This window comes from Larus michahellis, chromosome Z, assembly GCF_964199755.1.
Source record: "Larus michahellis chromosome Z, bLarMic1.1, whole genome shotgun sequence".
Lineage (NCBI taxonomy): Eukaryota > Metazoa > Chordata > Aves > Charadriiformes > Laridae > Larus > Larus michahellis.
Genome location: NC_133930.1, coordinates 60,659,709 through 60,680,335, shown reverse-complemented (window position 1 = coordinate 60,680,335; position 20,627 = coordinate 60,659,709). Strand labels below are relative to the sequence as shown.

The window sequence follows — 20,627 nt, the reverse complement described above, 5'->3', positions numbered from 1 at the left end:
CAACTTGTTCCAATGTTTCACCACCCTCACAGTAAAAAATTTCTTACAAATACCTAGCCAAAATCTACCCTCTTTCAACTTAAAACCACTACTCCGCATCCTATGATTACACTCTCTGATAGAGTCCCCATCTTTCCTGTAGGCCCCCTTCAACTACTGGACAGCTGCTATAAGGTCTCCCTGGAGCTATGTCTTCTCCAGGCTGAACAACCCCAACTCTCTCAGCCTGTCTTCATAGCATAGGTGCTCCAGCTCCCCATGATCATCTTTGTGGCCCTTCTCTGGACTTGCTCCAACAGGTCCCAGTCCTTCTTATGTTGGGGACTCCAGAGCTGCATGCAGGTGGGGTCCCATGGGAGCAGAGTAGAGGGGTAGACTCACGTCCCTTGGCCTGCTGGCCATGCTGCTTTTGATGGAGCCCAGGATGCGGTTGGCTTTCTGGGTTGTGAGCGCACATTGCCAGCTCATGTTGAGCTTCTCATCCACCAACACCCGCAAGTCCTTCTCCTAAGACCTGTTCTCCGCCCAGCCTGTATTTGTGCTTGGGGTTACCCCAACGTTGACCTTGTTGAACATCATGAAGTTAACTTTTTGAGCTTTATGAGATAACTGAGTCAATCCCTAAGTTTCTAATGCTTGTTAACAAATCAGCAGGGATGACTGATATTTCACATGGAAATGTAAAAGCTGTTTATTGGTAGTAGTTTCCATTCTTTGGCCCTAAGACAGATTCAAGTCCACAGGAAGGAGATTAGAAAGTTACCAAGTCAAACCACCAGAGCTCAAAAAACCTATCAGGGACACTTACATCAAGATATTCATTGATTTCAACAGTAATGTCTCCTGCATATAAATCTAGACCATAAATTTTACTAGATCAGGCACATGCTGGTTTCATCAAGAAAATATAAAATAAAATATTAAAAATAAAGCAAACAATCAAACCAAAAAAAAGACCAAGTTGCAAGAGGTGGACTTGCTTTCCTTGAGACGAAGTTTTTGGTAGCACATGGCATGAACCTGAAGTCATGCAGAACAGGTGAGTAAGCAAACAATTCTGTCACAAATGCTGGTATCTAGTAATTTCGAATAGCGTGCTGCAGCCCTAAGGCTTCAGTCCCTTTTGCTTTGGTAGCTAGGCTGTTCCCTGGTGTTTGCAGACTTGAGGCAGCTCTAATCAATATTTGGAAGCAGCAGCTTCTTACATGCTTACTTCCAGCCACTGAGAATAACCTAAGTGCAGCTTGTTCCTGACACTCATAAACTGCTCAGTTTTACATCTGTGCTGAAAACTCAAGGAAAGGAGTGGTGAAAAGACATTTGAGAAAAGTCTTGGCATAACTCCATGATGCAGCATGGCAGCATTTCTTTCTCTGATTTTGCCTATTTGCCAGATTTTAAATTCTACTACAATTCTAACAATTCAATATTAAACTGGCAAAATACTGTGTTGTACTGAATTGCTTGGTGCTAGTTGAGGTTTTCTTAATTTATAAATTCATGGTAGCAAGCTAAGATGAGCTTTAAACATATCAACCTAGTAGTATTTTTTTTTGTTTATTTTTGTTTATTTACTAGTAGCTTTTTATACAGTTAATCATGCCATCTTTTTATACAGTTGATCATGCCATCTTATACTTTCTGCATAAGAGAGAAGCCAGTTGATGCGAAGTATTTGCCTACATAGACACAGTTAAGCAAACTGTCCAAGCGAAAAAAGACTGCCATTCAGATGTACTCAGGAAGTAACTTGCTGAACAAAACTAAATAAAGGTTAATTTTTATCTTTTCTGTTTTGAAACTGGAAATCTTTTTGCATAATTGCCACATCAAACACAGGATAAACAAAGCAAACTGATCCTTTCTCCAGCTGCATTAAACCTGTCTGCATTACACGAGGCATTTTGTACTGAAAGGATCAAGATTTTTTTTTCCTCTCAGACAATTTATACTAAAGCATATTTTCAGGCTATCTGTTAGCGCAGTCTCTGATGGTCTTTTTTCTTTAGCAGAGAATTAGAGCTTTCCTCCATCTCCATGTTAATCTAGGTGACATAGTTTGACCCAATGGACTCATTGCAAGACATTGTGAATGTAAACTAATATAAAATATGAATAGGAAAATCCTCATGATAACACATGTAACATTATACAAATATTCAACAGCCTAGGACAAGTTCTATATTAAAAACAAAAAACAAAACAAAACAAACAAAAAAACCCTCAGCTGTCCTTTCCTCATCTCCTTTTTAATAAAATTACATGCACACATCTGGAAGAGCTAAGATTAAGCAGACAGCAAATACAGTCATCATTACCTGAGTCATGCCAGGTACTTTTCAGCTTCTCTTTTGTCTTCCCATATGCACGGAACTCATACTAAATTTCTAGAGAACTTGCTTGGTTTCCTAATCAAAGAAAAGCTTAAGAGTTGGCTAACGCCAGACTTCTCTTTAAGAGGTGCAGCTCCTGTTTTGACTATTTGTGTTTGGCATTCAAGTCCAATATGCCATAGCATCCAATACTGTGATCTTATATTTGGACATCTTTGCAGACTGCCCCTTTAACAGCAGTAAGATTGCAGAACTAAGTACAGACATTACAAACCATTCATTAAGAAGCTTGTGGCACTTCTTGCATGCTGACTGGCTGTGGTCTGTTTTTCATGCATTTTCCCTGCTGACATTACTTTTACTTGTTTTATCCTCATGACAGTAAATTCAGAGGATACTCGGTCAGTAGATCTGGGACTACATTCTGAAAACGAGGACAGAGGTTTTTATACAGAAAACTTTCATTCTGCTTCCTGGGTTTTCAGAGGAGATGATGTCTCACCGGATAATAGTCCTAGATGTCTCAGCAAAAGGCCTAGACCAGTGGCAGGTAAGTTGACTAAAGCAACAGGTAATAAGTGTCATAAAAATGTATTTATTTTGGGCACTCTGAGGATTCCAGGGGATCAACATTTTGGAGAAGAGGCTGGATGCTTATGCTGAAGACAGGAAAAAAGAGCAACCCAAGAAGCTAAACTGTTATAAAAAAATGTAAATAAGTAGTTCTTATTTAGCTACTGTCTTGCAAAATATCATAATTACTTGACAAAATTGATACTGCTAAAAGTTCATAATTAAACCTCATCTCTTGCATGATAAGGGTAGAAGCAGTGCAATTTCGTAGCTTCTTCAGGCATGGAAAAATCACGGAGAGCTATTTATGGACATAAAGTATTATAATAGTCATAAAATCTGTTATCCCTCAAACTTTCAAACATAGTAAATCCAGAAAGAAAAGAATCAAGTTTGCTATGGGTATGAAGCATTGTTCTATTGTTGTTTAAACCCTGTCATGCAAACAGATATAATGAATAACTTTTGCAGGAGGATGGGAGGTTTTCCTTTTCAAATAGTAAGTTACTGAAAAGTTAAACAGTTCAAAGAACTAAGACAAACTGAAACACACCAGTAGCTTTGCAGGAGATCGTTCTTTGCTCAAGCTTATAAATCATTCACGATATGAGAGAAAACAAATATCCTCTACAAATTTCCAGAGATGACAAGTCTCCCTTAAAATATATGAGAATATTCTGGAGAGACATTTTGATTGCCTGTTCTCCCAGGGGAGAGCTCAGAAGTCCAGCAATATAGTTAAAGTAGGTTTCGAAGTATCTGTGCTCTTCTACACAGGTAACATCAACTGGCCTACTAGTAAAGTAACATTTGAAGGAATTCCTAACTTCCAAATAGTGCACAATTTGAAGACAAACACAGTAGGACACTCAAACAATCAAAAGCAGATACTCTGAGAATTTATACTGATGTCCTTCATGAGTAGGAGATTTACTAATGAGCCAGACTATTTGAGACACAACAGTAGCAACTAGACCCTGAGAAAAAGTTGGAAGCAGGCAATTAGACCCTGATCTTCCTTTTTACTGAGGATGAACCCTTTACGTGTTAAATTCTGCTGACTTGAAAGATATTTCATACGGGTACTGGTGGCAGGAGGTGCCGGTGTGGTGGAGTATTGGACTAGACTGGGAGGCAGTGGGAGCAGGGAGTGGACAAGGAAAGGTGCTTGAAAGGAAGAGAAACAATTGGTATCCAAAAGATAGAGACCTTCTAAAATATAAAAGGAACGAAACTACAAGAAACAGATTTAAACTCATTTGAGAATTTAGATTGTATTTTGTGTTTGCAGCTTAGAGGTCTGGCACAGAGAGCAGGAGTGCTTTTCTCTCCCAGAATGCTGTAGGTAGAGTGGAAACGTCTGAATGCTTCTCTACATCTTCATTACAAAATCCAGACACTTAACTTAAACTGCTGATGAAAGTACACTTCAATGATTCTGTCTTTGCCCTAACATGGATGACATCTGATCGGTTGGGGGGAGGGGTGGGGGTACACACTGGCAACGAGGCAGCACAAAACAGCTAGGAGTGATACTGAAAGCATCCCAGCCATTTGCAGAATCAGTAACCGTCAGTGCCTACAGATAAAAAGTTTTTAAAACAGGCTGCTTCTTGTTAAATTGAACTTGACTTGTAGGGAAAAAGGGATGTCTTTTTTCCTATTTTACAGTTCGTGAAAGAACAGTGAAGATTGCTAAAGGAACTGGCAATTACCCTTGGGGTTTCAGGATCCAGTTCTCAAAGCCTATCCTTGTGACTGAAGTTGACACAAGTAAGTTGTGTTTGTACTAGTAAACTTAGCCTATGAAAATGCATAAAAATAAATATATAAGATTTAGTAATATAATATAATATGATAGAATACGATCCACATAATAGAGAACATCTGTTTTATAGTAATATATAATATAGATGTACATAAATAATTTCCATAATTAGTAGGTGTAAGGTGTTAATAACATGTCCTTGAACTGCTCATGACAAAGTATCTTAGGGCCACAGTATGCCTGTTGGTAAACTGGACTCCACCGTTCTGTGTCGTCCCATGCCAGTTGATACCTTATGCAAGTCTGCATCCAGCCTCTCTCCAGGTGTAAAGTCTAAAACTTTTGGGGACTGACATCCACTAATGACAACAGGCCTTTAAGAATGAAATGGAAGATGCAGTGATCCTCATAACAATGTTTCCAAAGTCTTATTAGCTGGTGACACTTCTGCTTGAATGGGTTTCCATCAAGCTGTCTATAAATCTTAAGAGGTGTGCTGTTAACTTCTGCGGGCTAGTCCAATGACTGTGTGGAACTCCAGAAGAAACTCACAAAACTGAGTGAGTGAGCAAAAAAGTGGCAGATGAGTTTCAGCAAAGATGAAGTGTAAGGTAATGCCTCTAGAGAGAAACGGTCTATACTATGCCTACATGATGAGGAACATGGTATTGGCAGTTATGGAATGAGATCTTGGGAGTCACCACTGAAAAGTCCCTGAAATTATCAGCTCTGTGTGCAATGGCAGCTTAGAAATTTAGTGAAAAGCTCGTTCCGTCAGAAACAGCAGTGGGAACAAGGGAGTCAGAGTCATTTTGCTACTACCTAAAACCTTGGTTCACCCAAGTCTGGAGTACCCAAATCTAGATTATTGCTTGCTGCATCTTGGGATGGACACAGTAGAATTAGAGAAGGAGGAGAAGGGGACTCTGATAGATTTCTGTTACCAAGGGCAGATATAATGAAAAATGTCATCCTAGATCAAAAATGCTAGTGCGTGCCCTCTAGCAAGGCATCTAAGAATAGCTCTGTCACTTTTCCAGCCTTATGTATTGTATTTTCCAGCTTCCTGACAATGCTGGAAAAGCCTATAAATTCAGAGACCTCTGAAACCATTAGCTGAACCCATAATTTTAAAAACTGCCTGCTGAGATACTAAATAGGGTCATCATTAAACTCCACTAGGGAAGATCAGAAAAGTCACAAATCTGAGCAACGGAGCAACATGCAGAGCAAAAAAGTACATATTTGAAAAAAACAACACTTTACAACTCTAAGACTTGTATTAGAAACCTATGTATTAGAAATCTCAAAATCTGAACATAGTTGGATTTATACCTCAGTCATACTTTTTGCATGATGCTGCTGTTCAGGTCTAAAATTCATTCTGACTTCTTGCCTCAGACCAAGTATTCTGTTTATTAAATACTAAAAAAAAAGCCTTCGGTCCAGAAAGCGAACTCAGGCAAAGGACAGACCTATTCAAAAGAAATAAGGGAAAATGTTGGAAGTGGCTGCTTTACTTTCTATATGGCTATGCCTGCTGTTTATCAAACGATCTTGTACTCTTTTAGAGTAAACTACATGAAAAATAAAAATTATTTTGATGCTAGATCCTAGAGATCATTCTGTATTTATACATGTCTGAATACAATCAGGAATTCCCATTATCAATTGAAGCTTAGCCAATAATGTAAATCTAAAAAAACCTTTGCCTGCAGAATACTATACAAAGGACTTAGTAATATTAAACTGGGGCTAAAGTGGCTATGTAAAGTTCGTCATCCTGAAACAACTACCTAATTTTATTGCATAATATTATTTTTTTATTGTCCTTGAGCCTAGATAATGTTCACAGTATAACTTATATGAAAAGTGATTTACTGTGAATCTCAGAAAACAAATTTGAATGAAAAATCTTGTTCTGCTCATCTTATTAGGGTGTCCTATGACTACAGGGTTAAAGACCAGTATCATTCATTGCTGATTATTTTAAGAAAACAAAATTATTGGGTTCAGGTCAAAATTAGGTGCGCTCTGAAAAGCACCACTGTGGCAATGAGTGTGTGCTTGGACCAACAGCTTTTATTACCAGACTGCTGGGAATTTCAGTACCTACTGATACAAAGTTATCCATGTTGCAAAGAAATGTTTCTTTTCTCTAGTATTAAAAGTTTTAGATGATTTCCCAATTGTAAACGTAGAGATTCCTTTAGCATTCTTATGTCAAAGAGTATAACTTCAGAAGAGGTCTTTCAAATTAGAATGGGATAAAGTTTTTTACCTAAATATAAATAAATGGTTATGCCTGCAACATTAGCCCTAATACCTACCAATTTAACCCTGTAACTACTAATTAAGTATAGCAAGACAGCTGCTCACATTGTATGCCTGTTCTCTTAAGTTTTTGTATGTTTTGTTTTCAAATGCAGTTGCTTCAAAACAGTGACAAAACAAACAAGCAAAAAAAAGTATTTTTTTTTACCAACAAACTTCTAGTAAAATTCTGTTTTCTCAAAATATGGCTCATTTCATTAAAACAAACATTAAAATTGCATTTGTATACCTCTTTGGTTGTACACTGAGACATTATTTTAATAATATCTTAAAGACCATTTATGTTCATAAAGTCTTGCATGAAATCCTCAAGGCCAGCACAAACCAAAAATGTGCTAGCATTTGCAAATTTGTAAATCATTTGTAATACACACAAGGGTGAACCATGGGGTTTTTTGTGCCTGTTTATCATTAAGGTCTTCCCTACAACTTCTAAGCATCCTCAGAAATTCACTGAATGATCACATTTACTACATGATAGGGTACAAAATCTTTGAAAATATACATTAAATAGTATGGACATGGAACAATATTTTCCGAAACGAATTTTTTCACAGTACATTAGGAATGCTTAATTATAAATAAGAAGGGGCAAACTGTCTGAGAAATTTCTGAGGGGGATTTAAGTAACTGTTTGTTGATGCCTATGAAGGCAGCATATTTATCTCCTATTTTCCCTCCATTCCTGTGTGGCATGTGTCTGAGCCCTATTTTATTAGGAGTGCATATGCTTTGCGACGGTTAACAAATAAACAAAAGGTTGATATATTAACAAATCTGATTCAGTCCCTCCTTCACTGAACTTTTGTTAACTTAGTATATTATTTCCTCCTAAAGGCAAAACCCACAAAATACTATAGCCAAATTCTTTTAACGAGCAAAAGAAATATCAGCACAGAAAGTACTATTGGTCTTAAATCCAAAACTCACCAGAATAATGGGGTTTTTTTTTCTACTGACTTTACTGAACATTGCACCAGATCTTTCTTTGGACTTTAGGCCAAAACCTTCAGATACTGAAATGCCTATTTGCATCTTCAAGCATTTAAGTCCTAATGGTATTTTAAAAAAATTCCTCCACTGCCAGTGGTTATCTAGTGTTGAACCAGTACCTAAATCCTGAAGTTCCGTTTACAGACAACTAATAGGTCGCTCAGAAAAACTTGCTTCACCTCCAAGTTGATGTCACAAAGCCCCCAAATCATAATCTCTGACTGGTCGGACAGATACCTGTTTTGCTAGAAAAACTTTATCACATAGACACACTTGATATCCTAACTCTGGATAAAATGAGTGGTTTTATTCCAGACAGTGCAGCTGAAGAAGCAGGGCTTCAGGTTGGGGATATTCTGATAGCAGTCAATGGAACTGATGTCACCAGCATGCCACATTCAGAAGCTGCCAATCTGGCAAGGAAAGGTAAGTTTGAATCACAATAAATTACACGGATTGCTGTACAATGCTCCAAATACGTATAGACGTGTTGGGTGATGGATGCAACAAAAATCTTAATTAACGGTTTAATGCATTAGTATTTAATATGGTACTATTACCTAAGTCACGTTTTTATCTAGACCTGCTAGGAACACAGAAGAAAATGGACATACAAAATATTCCCCCGAGCACATGTGACGGTACTGCTTCTGTCTCTCCTGCCTTAAAGGAAGTGACTAAGAAATTCCTGAAAGTGACTGCAGAGACACCAATACCTTATTTGTGACTTTTGCTTCCTCAGGGAGAGACTTCACAGCTTGGTTCAGTGCACCCAGTAGCTATTTCTGTGTCACCAAGACCTGAAGTCCGGTTAGGAGAGCAGAAAGGCTATTTCATGAGGCACCTTTTGCAGCACCACGGTAACAGGGAGTGAGCAATATTAATCATGCATATTCTTCCTGGAATTGTGATGACTAAACCCAAAAGATACCCATGTTTGCATGCTGAAAGTTAATCTACTGCAGATCTTTTATTTATCCCAGATATGGTTTTGACAAGAGCTCATGGGAAATTCAATAAATTAAAATCCTTTTACAAGACAGTGACAAATCTAACTCGACGCATACCAAGTTCTTTAATTATAAAGGTGCCATTCACGCTGTTATATTTAAGAGTATGTTGAGTCTTTTAGTAGATAAATCTCTTATTACTGGGTATTTTTAGCTCCTCAGAGAACACCCCCTGGCCTAAATCTTGGCACACAGACAGCATTCCCAAAGTCAAATGTCCCCAGAAGAGAAATCCAGCAAATGTTTTGCAAATGAAAATGTGTTATAGTCACATATCTCATTCCTTTTTAAGGTGTTGCCACCTGGTCTGAAGTAGTATCTGATATAATCATAATTTCAAGCCTTTAAGGTCAAAGCCATTTACTGATAGCGTCAGTGAATAATATGAAATTGTACCCCATTGTTGGTAACAAGAACACATTTTTAGTCTATCTTGCAACCTAACATGAGCACTTACCTTTTGCAAATGGTAAGTAGACACTTTAGCACAGGTTAGCCTCCAACAGCCAGACCCCTCAGTGAGGGGCACAGATAATAGAAAAGGTTAGTAGGCTCCATGGCAAGGAAAAGAAAGAATTCTCAAGAGCATACGTAAGATAAGAGGGACTGAAGGTGCCCCTAAGAGCATTCTCAGCAATTTTTGTATAAACTCCAATTTACGTACAACCATTTGAGCAATGAAATCCAACCACTTCTCTAGAGTGATAAAATATGCAAACACCTAAGATGCTGCTTGCAAAGGTAGGTCACAAAAACTGTTTTAAGAGGTGTCTTCAGATAGCTGGCTCCATTGCTAGTCCTCAACAAAAAACTGGTTTCATTCCTGAGTTTCTGTTAAACAAAGGTTAAATATTGCTTGATTTAATTCATCATTTCCTAGCCTGCTTTTCTTCTTGCAACTTCTAGAAGCTACATTGGGAGGAGAAGGGCATGGGATAGAATACTGCCTTCCTGCTCCGTACCCCATAGGGGTATTCAAAAATACCCCTGGTATACAGACTGGATTATAGTTTTGACCTATGTTTTCACATTCTTCATGTAATATTTTAGGTCCTGATATCCTGACTATGGTGGTGGGATCAGATATCAGCCGTTACCCTAACACCCCCAGACCTACCTGCCGAGGATATCTGCATAAACGAACACAGTCAGCGATATTGAAGGGCTGGAGAAAGAGGTGGTTTGTGCTGAAACATAACGGCTACCTACACTATTACAAACACAAGAAGGTAAGGAGAGAGCCTGGTGAGGAGGCAAGCTGTGTCCTGAACTACGAAGTACAGCCGTATTGTACTCAAATTTACCGATCATTATCTTGACTTGTATTATTTGCAGAATAACATCAGCACTAAAGATGTTTTTGTATGTGGTTGAGTAGTTCTGTCTTCCGGTATCCCAGTCACAGACATAGACACTGTCAGGCTTTTATGGATTCATATATAATCTCTTACTTCTGATCATCAAGAAGTCTATGAATTGGGTAGGCTCTAGGAGGCTTTGAATGAGATTAAGTAGTTTCAAATCTGTAGTAGCTCTATATTCCATCTATCTTTATATGTATTTTCTTAAACAGGCATGACCACGAGATTTCTTTGTGTGTGTGAATGAACTATAGACCTGCAGAGAGATGTATTGGGAAGGCTCAGTTTCTTCAGAGTAGTATTGCTCAGCACTTCATCCTCTGTCATGTGGGTAGGGAGCTGTACAGTACTTAGTACTTCTAATTAGTATATAAGACTTTAACTTCATCTAACAGTAGACATTCAAAACAGGAGTAAAACATGTTCTTCATAAAGAGAAATAAAATACTTGGCTTTATTCTGAGGTTCCATTTCAATACAGTATAATTTACAACCCTCTAGTTATATGGTGAGTCTTAATGTCCCTAAATCAGTGACTTTACAGTTATCTCAGCTACAATCATTTGTATATATACAATGCTACAGTTATTTTCCACTAAATAAATGAATAAATAAAGACATCGCATTTAAAAAGAGGACGGGGAAAAAGGGAGTTTTCCTTTCAAGTGGCTAGCTCTGCAGGTGGGGGACAACTGGCATGGGCACAGCTCATGGCCCTGGGCCACAGCAGTGCCAATGAACTCACCTGCCCTTAAGTAGCATTTTAGTGTAGCCTGTGAGGTGGTTCAGCAGGTACTGCATGTACCTGGTTTTTTTTTTATTTTAAAATTACAAGTTACTAATCCCTTTCCCTGTGTAGCTTCACGATGAAGTTATTCATTGAGAAACTTACATCTTTAAAATCAAACAAACAGATTGATTTCAAAGCCTGTTGTCTGTTCAGGGCTTTTTGTGGTAAAACATTTACAGCTTGTAAAAAAGATTCAAGGTCATCCGCTTAGCAATTGTTTTAACCTGACTTCAAGAAAACTTAGAGAAGCTGATAAAATTTGCTTTGGTGAGATATTTATCAGTAGATGAATGCCAAGTAGCTTCCAGGGAATCTCCTAGCTAACCCAGGAAGAACATCAGCAGAAATATCAATTCAGCATATGAAAGGTGTGTACGTATATGTACACACATACATGTGTAGATATAGCAGCACGCTTTTGTAATAAACATGAATATAATCTAGGCAACAAGGTGGCGTTAAGGAAGTTCAACCAACAGAAGAGTTCAGTCATGATCATGAATCTACCTTTATGTTGTTTTTTCAACTGTGTCATCTCTCTCAATTTCATACATCATACACTATATATTTAACTTTTTGCTTATATGTATTAGCCTGTTGGGTCATTTTTACTTGAATAGTAGAGCCACTCCAGTAAAATCCTCACTTGAAACTTTTTCCTTTTTAATAAAAGCTAGAAACCAAATTATTTTTCCTGAAAGAAGCTGATGTAATGCTTCACAAGGACTGTACTTTGAGGACAGGCACGGATTAGTCTTTCTCGATAGTTCAAGATCTCTTATACCCCTCACAATACATTCTGGTTCCTCCTCCTGGTGACCCTAAGCATAGATTTTCATGGACAATACTGTTAAGATGAAGAAAAGAATTCACATGAGGCATTGCCATTTCATATCCAAACTGAAATTAATCAAGCTTTCAACGTTTAAGCTTCTTGATCATAACCGAACACTTCTGTGGGAAAAAGGCATTTTGTGAAAAGTAATTAAAATTTGTAGAAAGAGCTTGCTTTTCTACAATTCTCTATCCATCTGACATTTCCGGCAGAAAATCTGGTAGGCTTATTTCTCTGCATATGCCATGATATAGCCATCTAATCAGGGTTATGAGGCAGAACCACTGGTTATACAACAAAGCAGTCTGGCTTTCCATCCTCATTATTATGACAATATCTACTCTGGTCTCAAAGCAAAAATAAATAAACAAATAAATCACACACTAAAAAGAATACAAACAGATAGAAGCATTTGATTGGAGAGAATTTTTTATTTTGTCTTAGTCAGGTTTGTCATTAAACTCCTGAAATGTGAAAAAAAAATAATCTAGCTATGCCATTTAAATACTCCCCACTTTCCAGTCAACTAAGTACCTCTGAAGACAAAAAGTGCTAGATAAATTGTATTGAGGATTAGAAGATGCCTCATAATCTTACATTCATTAATATTTAATTAAATTCACTTTTATTTCTTTCAAATAGCAGGTTTCTTTTTAAGCTTATCTTTTCTTCCCCAGCTAGCTTTGTCTTATTTACTGCACTGAAAAAAATAACTATTTCAATGATACTAACCTTATGTTTTGATAGTAGGCTCTTTACCCTGAAAGCATGCATTTGCCTTTGCTTAAAAAGACTAAATAAATGTAAAGCACTGCATAAATATTTTATAGTAATAACTACTGCTTGGGGTTTTTTTGCATTATCCAAGACTAGTGCCATTCAACCACTTTGTAATTATTTCATACCATTTTATTGCCAGCTGCTCTCCCTCTGTCTCTGGACTCCAAAGCATACATTGAAATATTGCAGTACTATTTTAGAAACTGAAAGCACAAGGACCATCTTCACTGCCTCGTGTGCTTACAGAGTACTCTGAAGAGTCGTTTAGTAAGACAGAAAGAAAGATACTTAAATACAAATACGCTTCTTCACTACTGAGAAATCCAATGCCCAAATGAAGTAACAGGGAGCTCAGCTAGACTCATTCTCACCTCTTCTTTCTTTTGGTATGATTTCTGTCAGGGCATAAGAGGAACAACGCATACAGATGCAGCTCATCCCACTTTCTTTTCTAAGGGAATTACAAATAACGTTCTCAGTTTAACACAGCATTTATGTAACATGTCAGCAGCGTGATTAAGTTGGAAACATTATGTTCCAGGCCTTGCGTCACTCAGGAAGAAAATATTTTCCACTTACAGAATCACAGAATATAGGGTTGGAAGGGACCTCTGGAGATCATCTAGCCCAACCCCCCTGCCAGAGCAGGGTCACCTACAGCAGGTTGCACAGGAACGCGTCCAGGCGGGTTTTGAATGTCTCCAGACTTGGAGACTCCACCACCTCTCTGGGCAGCCTCTTCCAGTGCTCTGCCACCTTCAAAGGAAAGAAGTTCCTTCTCACGTTTAGGTGGAACTTCCTATGCTCAAGTTTGTGTGCATTACCTCTTGTCCTGTCCCCGGGCACCACTGAAAAGAGCCTGGCCCCATCCTCCTGACACCTACCCTTAAAGTATTTAAGTGTTGATGAGATCCCCCCTCAGTCATCTTTTTTCCAGACTGAAGAGACCCAAATCCCTCAGCCTTTCTTCATAAGAGAGGAGTTCCAGTCCCCTAATCATTTTTGTAGCAGTTCCCTGTCCGTCTTGAACCAGGGAGCCCGGAACTGGACACAGTACTCCAGGTGTGGCCTCACCAAGGCAGAGTAGAGGGGGAGGATGACCTCCCTCGACCTGCTGGCCACACACTTCTTGATGCACCCCAGGATGCCATTGGCCTTCTTGGCCACGAGGGCACATTGCTGGCTCATGGTCATCCTGTTGTCCACCAGGACTCCCAGGTCTCTTTCCACTGAGCTGCTCTCCAGCAGGTCAGCCCCCAACCTCTACTGGTGCATGGGGTTATTCCTCCCCAGGTGCAGCACCCTACACTTGCCCTTATTGAATTCCATAAGGTTCCTCCCTGCCCAACTCTCCAGCCTGTCCAGGTCTCTCTGTATGGCGGCACAGCCACCTGGTGTGTCAGCCACCCCTCCCAGCTTTGTGTCATCGGCAAACTTGCTGAGGGGGCACTCTATGCCCTCATCCAGGTCATTGATGAATATATTGAAGAGGACTGGACCCAGTACTGACCCCTGAGGAACACCACTCGTCACTGACCTCCAACTAGACTCTGTGCCCCTAATCACTACCCTCTGAGCTCTGTCTTTCAACCAGTTTTCTATCCACCTTGCTGTCCTTTCATCCTAAGCTTCCCTATGAGGATGCTGTGGGAGACCGTCGAATGCCTTGCTGAAGTCAAGGTAGACCACATCTACTGCTCTCCCCTCATCTATCCATCCAGTCATGCCATCATAGAAAGCTATCAGATTAGTCAGATATGATTTCCCCTTGGTGAATCCATGTTGAGTACTTCTGATAAGCTTTCTTTTCCTCCACATGCCTTGAGATGATGCCCAGAATGAGCTGTTCCATCATCTTTCCAGGGATGGAGGTGAGGCTGACCGGCCTGTAGTTCCCCGGATCCTCCTTCTTGCCCTTTTGAAGACTGGAGTGACATTGGCTTTCCTCCAGTCCTCAGGCACCTCACCTGTTCTCCAGGATTATTCAAAGATTATGGAAAGTGACCTGGCAATGACTTCCACCAGCTCCCTCAGCACTCTCGGGTGCATCCCATCAGGGCCCATGGACTTGTGGATGTCTAATTGACCTAACTGATGCCTCACTTTATCCTCCTTAACCAAGGGGAAGTCTTCCTCTTTCCCTGTTTTTTTTCTCCAAGGCCTGGGACTCCTGAGGGCTGGGCCGAGCAGTAAAGACCGAAGCAAAGAAGGCATTGACTAACTCCGCCTTCTCCGCATCCTCCGTCACCATGTCTCCTGTCTCATTCAACAGTGGGCCCACTTAGTGGATATGAAATGTTCTTTGAAACTGTTCATTGAAGGCAAGAATAATTCAGGGAGACAAAAATAGTTCAGGATAATCTGCATGTCAGTATCCAACAAATGAGTAATCAATATTCAAGTCTTGATTCTGATGTTACGAACAACAACTTACATTGGTGTAATTCCAGTGACTCCAGCAAGGTCAAGCCTGATTTCCACCTATGTAACAAGACAATCAAGCCTTTTATTTATGTCTGAAGGGGTGCGTGTAATGTTTTGTCATGGAGAAAGGAAAGGGTGTTTCATCTTCTCCTTTAGTCCATATCAACAGAGAGAGCTACATTTCCTCATCATTCCTATTTACAGGCAGAAATTATCCATCCCGAGCTTTCCTTTTCCCACCTACATTAAAAAAGAGATTGATGTTTCTAGAGCTTTTTACATACTGACTCACCCATGTAATTGCTGCTGTTTCAGACTCATCTCTATCCAATCACATATTGATGAATTGATAGCTGCTGCAACAGATTCAGTCACTTTGCATACAAGGTCATTTTATTTTTCCCTCAAACAATTGCTGCCACTGACCTTGACTCTACAATCCATATGAGTAACTAAAACACATTTTTCACTTCATTGGACATAGCTGTGTTTGCCACCTCATAGCAGAAATATTGCGCACATTGTGTTAGAACCTTATTTTGTGTAAATTACCGAGATCAGTGGAGATACAATAATTTATAATATCTTTGCCTACACTTAACAACAGCGGAGTTCCACAAGACACTCTACAGTTCTGATCCCCCGTTGTCCACGAGACACTCTACAGTTCTGATCCCCCGTTGTCCAGATCACTGGATCTTCTCAAACATGCTGTCTCCTTCTTTGCCAATGTGCCCAGTTTTCATCCTAAAGGAAAGACATCTGGACATTATGAGGAGATAGACAATGACGTACACTTAAGTCCTACCCTGAGGCAAGTACAAGCAATCGAGTTTCTTGTGCTTGAACTTACACATTTTTTCAGGGAAAGCTAAAAGCACATCAGCATAGTCAAACATTGCTCCTTTCTTTACAGATAGTAGTGTCCGCTCCTCTAAAACTAGTATTTGTTGCTCGGCACAGTAAAGCAAATACAAAATCACCACAAAATGTCTATGGTGAAGGTTTCAGTGTAGGACTGAGAAACTTTAACCAGCTTTACATGAGACCAGTAAGATAACAAAAGCAATCTAGCCACAGCAGTAGAGCATCACCTCAACAGGTTGTATAAAGTTCACACAAATCTCTAACCTGCCATCACCAAGTCACTTTTAGAACCTGGCAGCTAACTTGGGAACTTTAAAATATGCTGCAGCCTTCAGGATAAAAAAAATACCGGTCTTGCAACACTATTAAAAAGGAGGAATATAGTTCCTGGGACCAGGAACAAATGGGCCAATAAGGGGCTTAAAGGCTGTGGAGCATGCATTCCTCTATCAGGAGGGTATACCTGCTAGAGAGCTAACAGTGTTCTAGGCTCAGTAGGAAATCACAATAATAAAGCATTACAGCCAAAAGCTTGTTTCCCAAAATTCCTCATAACAAATATCCCTCATGTAAGGAGCTCAGCAAATTAAATGCAAGGACTTATAAATCCACTAAAAATGCCAGCCAAAGAGAATTTCCCAGTTTCAATTCATTGTGGCCTTCTTACTATGTAAGACTGGTTAAAAAAATATGTATAACAAGTGACTTTTGTGGGTCAAAGGAGAAAAAAAAAGGCGGAGTTGAGGGATCCTTAATAAAGGATCATGTTTGTAACAATGCCCTAATGCCTCTCTGGTTTGTGTCTTGCTGTCTTCCTAGGAATTATTCCCTGTCACTTTGCCATAAATAGACCCGGGGAAAGAGGATAGTGAGATACATAACCAATCTAGTACCTGAAAAGGGAAATATGAAGTAAATGTCAATGAGTTTATGGTACAGGAGAAACTACAAAGATGACTGTCTCCAAACAGGAAAGCGTTATCAATGTATCTTCCCTGCAGATTTCCTTTCCAGATGTGACAGACTGATGTATTCCAGTCAAATCAGCTCTGTCTGTCAGGTCCTTATATTACATTTGTCATTTATTCCATTTGTCTTTCCAGTTCCCTCAGCTAAGAATGATGTGGAACAACAGTAGTTAGGAATAAATGTCTAAAGAGTATGAGTTTGCTGCCAGCGTTTTTTATGGACTGAAAGTAGGAAAGTCAAAAGAAGAAACTGTAATAGCAAGGAAGTAGAAGCAGTTAAGTTGGAAATCACTGCCCTGACAGAAAAGAGCATGCTTTAGAGATTCAGAGTAGCAACAGATTGAACTGTGAATAAAGAGCAAATTCACCTTCACATGTAGCCCAAGCCTCAGAGAAATGGCCTTCCTGATAGTTCATGGTTGTAATTCTCTGACACACGCTGTAAGAAAACTGCAACACATACTCTTGAGAAGCTGTCTCGCTGAACACGGTGGCAGCAGTGAAGGGGAAGGATGTGTCAGTCTCTATTGTGATTATATATGATAATGTCAGTTTGAAAAAGAATTATGATTTGCATTTCTTAGGCTGACAAGTTTAACGCCTCTAGGAAGCCCTCAGGCACAGTGTGACTGACTAAGAAAGTTTCTCAAAGCTGAGGCAAAGGCAGTGGGAACAAAGATGTGCATTTCTTAACATCCAAAAGGAGTTAGACGCTAGCTATTACATCACCTAAGTGATCAGATGTTAGGTCGTTTTCCCGTTTCCATTATAAAGCCAGTCCATTTCAATAGCTCAAGAGAATCTTGTCTTCTCTGTTTATTGCACTTTAACGCAGCCAGCATATTGGTAGTTAAGTATTGCTCAGATAATTATACAGTGCTATTTACATTTAAAAGGGTCCATAACCTTCGCTTTTTCTCAACAGCAGAATGCTTTCCTCATTGAATATTCTTTAATTAGTGGTGTCTCGGTGAGGGAAATTGCTGTGCCTTAGTTGTGTCTATTAGGGTATGTTTATGTTTGTAAATCATCCCACTCTCACCCTCTGCCTTATTCAGAACACCTGGAAACTATTAAAATTCGCATTTTCTGTTCATTTCAAATAAGATTCAACAGCAACATTTACACACCTCCTGTAACAACCTGGATACCAGTCTTCTATTTACCCTTTATTTCACGTTACTTTGTACCGAGGCCTCACAGAACAAGTGAAAGCCCTCCCTAAACACAGAGAGGAAATTTAAATATAGACTTAAATGTTCCCTTTTCTACAATTGTCTTCTCTGTACCTGGGAACAGAGCATTTTACAGAAAGTGTATTTACAAAAATTTTGTAACTCAGACACTACAGTACACACTTCTGGTTGCTTGTATGCATCCTATTCTGTTCCCAGTAGAACAGAACAGAGAGAAAAAAAATGCTTTTAAATGAGTTTAATTTCTGTGATATATACAGAGTCCAATTATTATACCAAGAGAGAAGTCCTCTGTCTGCCATGTGTGGACCCTTCACGTCATTTCAATCTATGACAAACATTCGGTCTTTTGTTCTCTTGAGCAAGTCTGTGCATTCATCGCTAAGCCTAAGCACTTTATATAAAAGGCTTAGCTATAAATAGATTTAGGTCTGAGCCATCGCTCTTAAAGATACCGCTCTATTTGTTCTTCTTTCTTGCTTGGAGCTTTATCGTCATAGTCTGGGAGCTGCCACATTATTTAGATCTGGTACAGAATCTGATTTCTTCTCTACTAAATTCCATTACTCCCATGGCTCCAGGATATTTTTTTCAATTTGCATTTAAGAGGCTGCTGAATCCAAGGTTTTGAATACTTCCACTGTATTATTTATATTAATAAATGAGAAATAACACTGGCTGATATGATACACAAGTTAATTTTGGCCTACTAACAGATTGCACACCCTGGCCCAGAGAAGGAGTCATAATTGGATACATTATTTGAGCTGATTTAAGTTGTTCAAAATTTTAACCCCCACAATAGTTCTTCTTGTGAGGCTTGGTCCTGCAAACTGAGGTACAGTTTGAACTGTACAAATGAACAAAGGTTCATTACCTTTTGTGCAATTAATTGCAGTGAATTAATTAACCTCCAAAAAAGAACCAACTGGAATGTGAAGAGTAATCATATCACAACACTACATGATCGTACTTCATCTGACAGTCAATATAGTTAGGTGTAGGATAATTAGGTTCTTCGAATCAGAGGAGTTTTTCCATCTTTTTCCCCTGTTGTCTTGCTCTTCAGTATGTTTCTACTCTCTCTAGTTTAGATGTAAATTGTTTAAAGAAAAACGAAATATGAAATAAATTCAGCTCTACTGCTGAAAAAAGCCACACAAAGAGTTGTGGAGTCTAGTGCTCTTCTTCAATGACATATGCAACTCCTTTCCTCAAGGGGAAAGGAAAAAGATGCAGGGGAAAGAGATGTAAAAGCCTTAGTCTCTCCTCTGCACCAATGTGCCCAGCTTGAAGAAGAAATGCAAACAGGCTCTAGCTATAATTTCTGCAATATCCGAAAAATGAGCCTGGAGCAAAGCACAGTGATTTAAAAAAAGAGATAGGGAGGGGAAGATTTTAGAGATACTACTAAGCAAGCAGCACCAGGCCTCAGGGAGAAGGCGGTCAGGTGAAAATACTGCAAGTCTGAGATCAGCTGTGTTGGAGAAAGTTAGGCAAATGAGAAATAAAAAGCAAGAAGAGAAAAGAGTTCATTTCCCTGTCCTATTTAAGAGGTGTCTAGTTTAAGAACACAGGGGCACATCCAGGAAGACATTTTTGAAAGACAGTAAAAAATTCAGTCATGCCACTACTGACCTGAAACCATCTGAACCAGTGACCTAGGGGCGACTGCATTACGCTTTCCACTGCCAGGCTCTGGAGCTAGCCAGGCTTTTGTTTCTGATTTCCAGTGCTACTCAGTTTTCACATTGTGTTTTAGATTTTTTCTGTTTTTTCTTCTAGAATTTCATCTTTCTGTAAAGTTACTTTTATTCCATTTTCCCAGTTTTGTGTATCTTAATTTTAATCTCTTTTCATAGTTATCCCTGTTGTTGATTTTTACTTCTTTCACTGCAAACAGCTTGAAAGGTTCATATATCTTTTCAGCTCCTCCTTTCTAATAGACAAAAAAGCTTAACTAGAATAGCAAATATAACTCTGCTCAAACAAAATTCTTTGAACACAGTGAATCATTCAGGAAATGCTATGAATATCATTTATTTTCCAGAATTATTTACATCAAATCAAATAGGGCTGATTTGTGGACCCCCCGGGCTACATACACTACCTTAATGACCATTTTGTACAATAAAGGAAGGAAACATCTACTTTTCTAATCTTATTTCTCCCTTATTTCAGTCTCTCATAGTTATACGTAGTTTAATATTTTCATTTTTTTGCAGAAACATTTCCCCTAAAACGCAGGCCATCTTAAGAAAACTAGCAGCAAGGGAAGGATTACTTCAGAAGTTTCTATTATTCTTAGAATAGCATTTACCAAAGCAGCATATGCTTTCTGCCTTCTACCCAGGGGACTCCATCCATGTTAAATACTGCAGACAACCAAGAATCC

The 20,627-nt window shown here is 39.0% G+C and overlaps 1 protein-coding gene across 1 annotated transcript in view; it reads left to right on the top strand.

Moving 5' to 3' along the window:
- Nucleotides 1-20,627, top strand: part of LOC141735970 (uncharacterized) — a 42,189-nt gene that overhangs the window by 10,877 nt on the left and 10,685 nt on the right. The window contains exons 5-8 of the mRNA XM_074569520.1: nucleotides 2,716-2,883; nucleotides 4,578-4,679; nucleotides 8,317-8,427; nucleotides 10,062-10,240. Coding sequence (XP_074425621.1) covers nucleotides 2,716-2,883; nucleotides 4,578-4,679; nucleotides 8,317-8,427; nucleotides 10,062-10,240 — 560 coding nt within the window. The remainder of the gene's footprint in view (nucleotides 1-2,715; nucleotides 2,884-4,577; nucleotides 4,680-8,316; nucleotides 8,428-10,061; nucleotides 10,241-20,627) is intronic.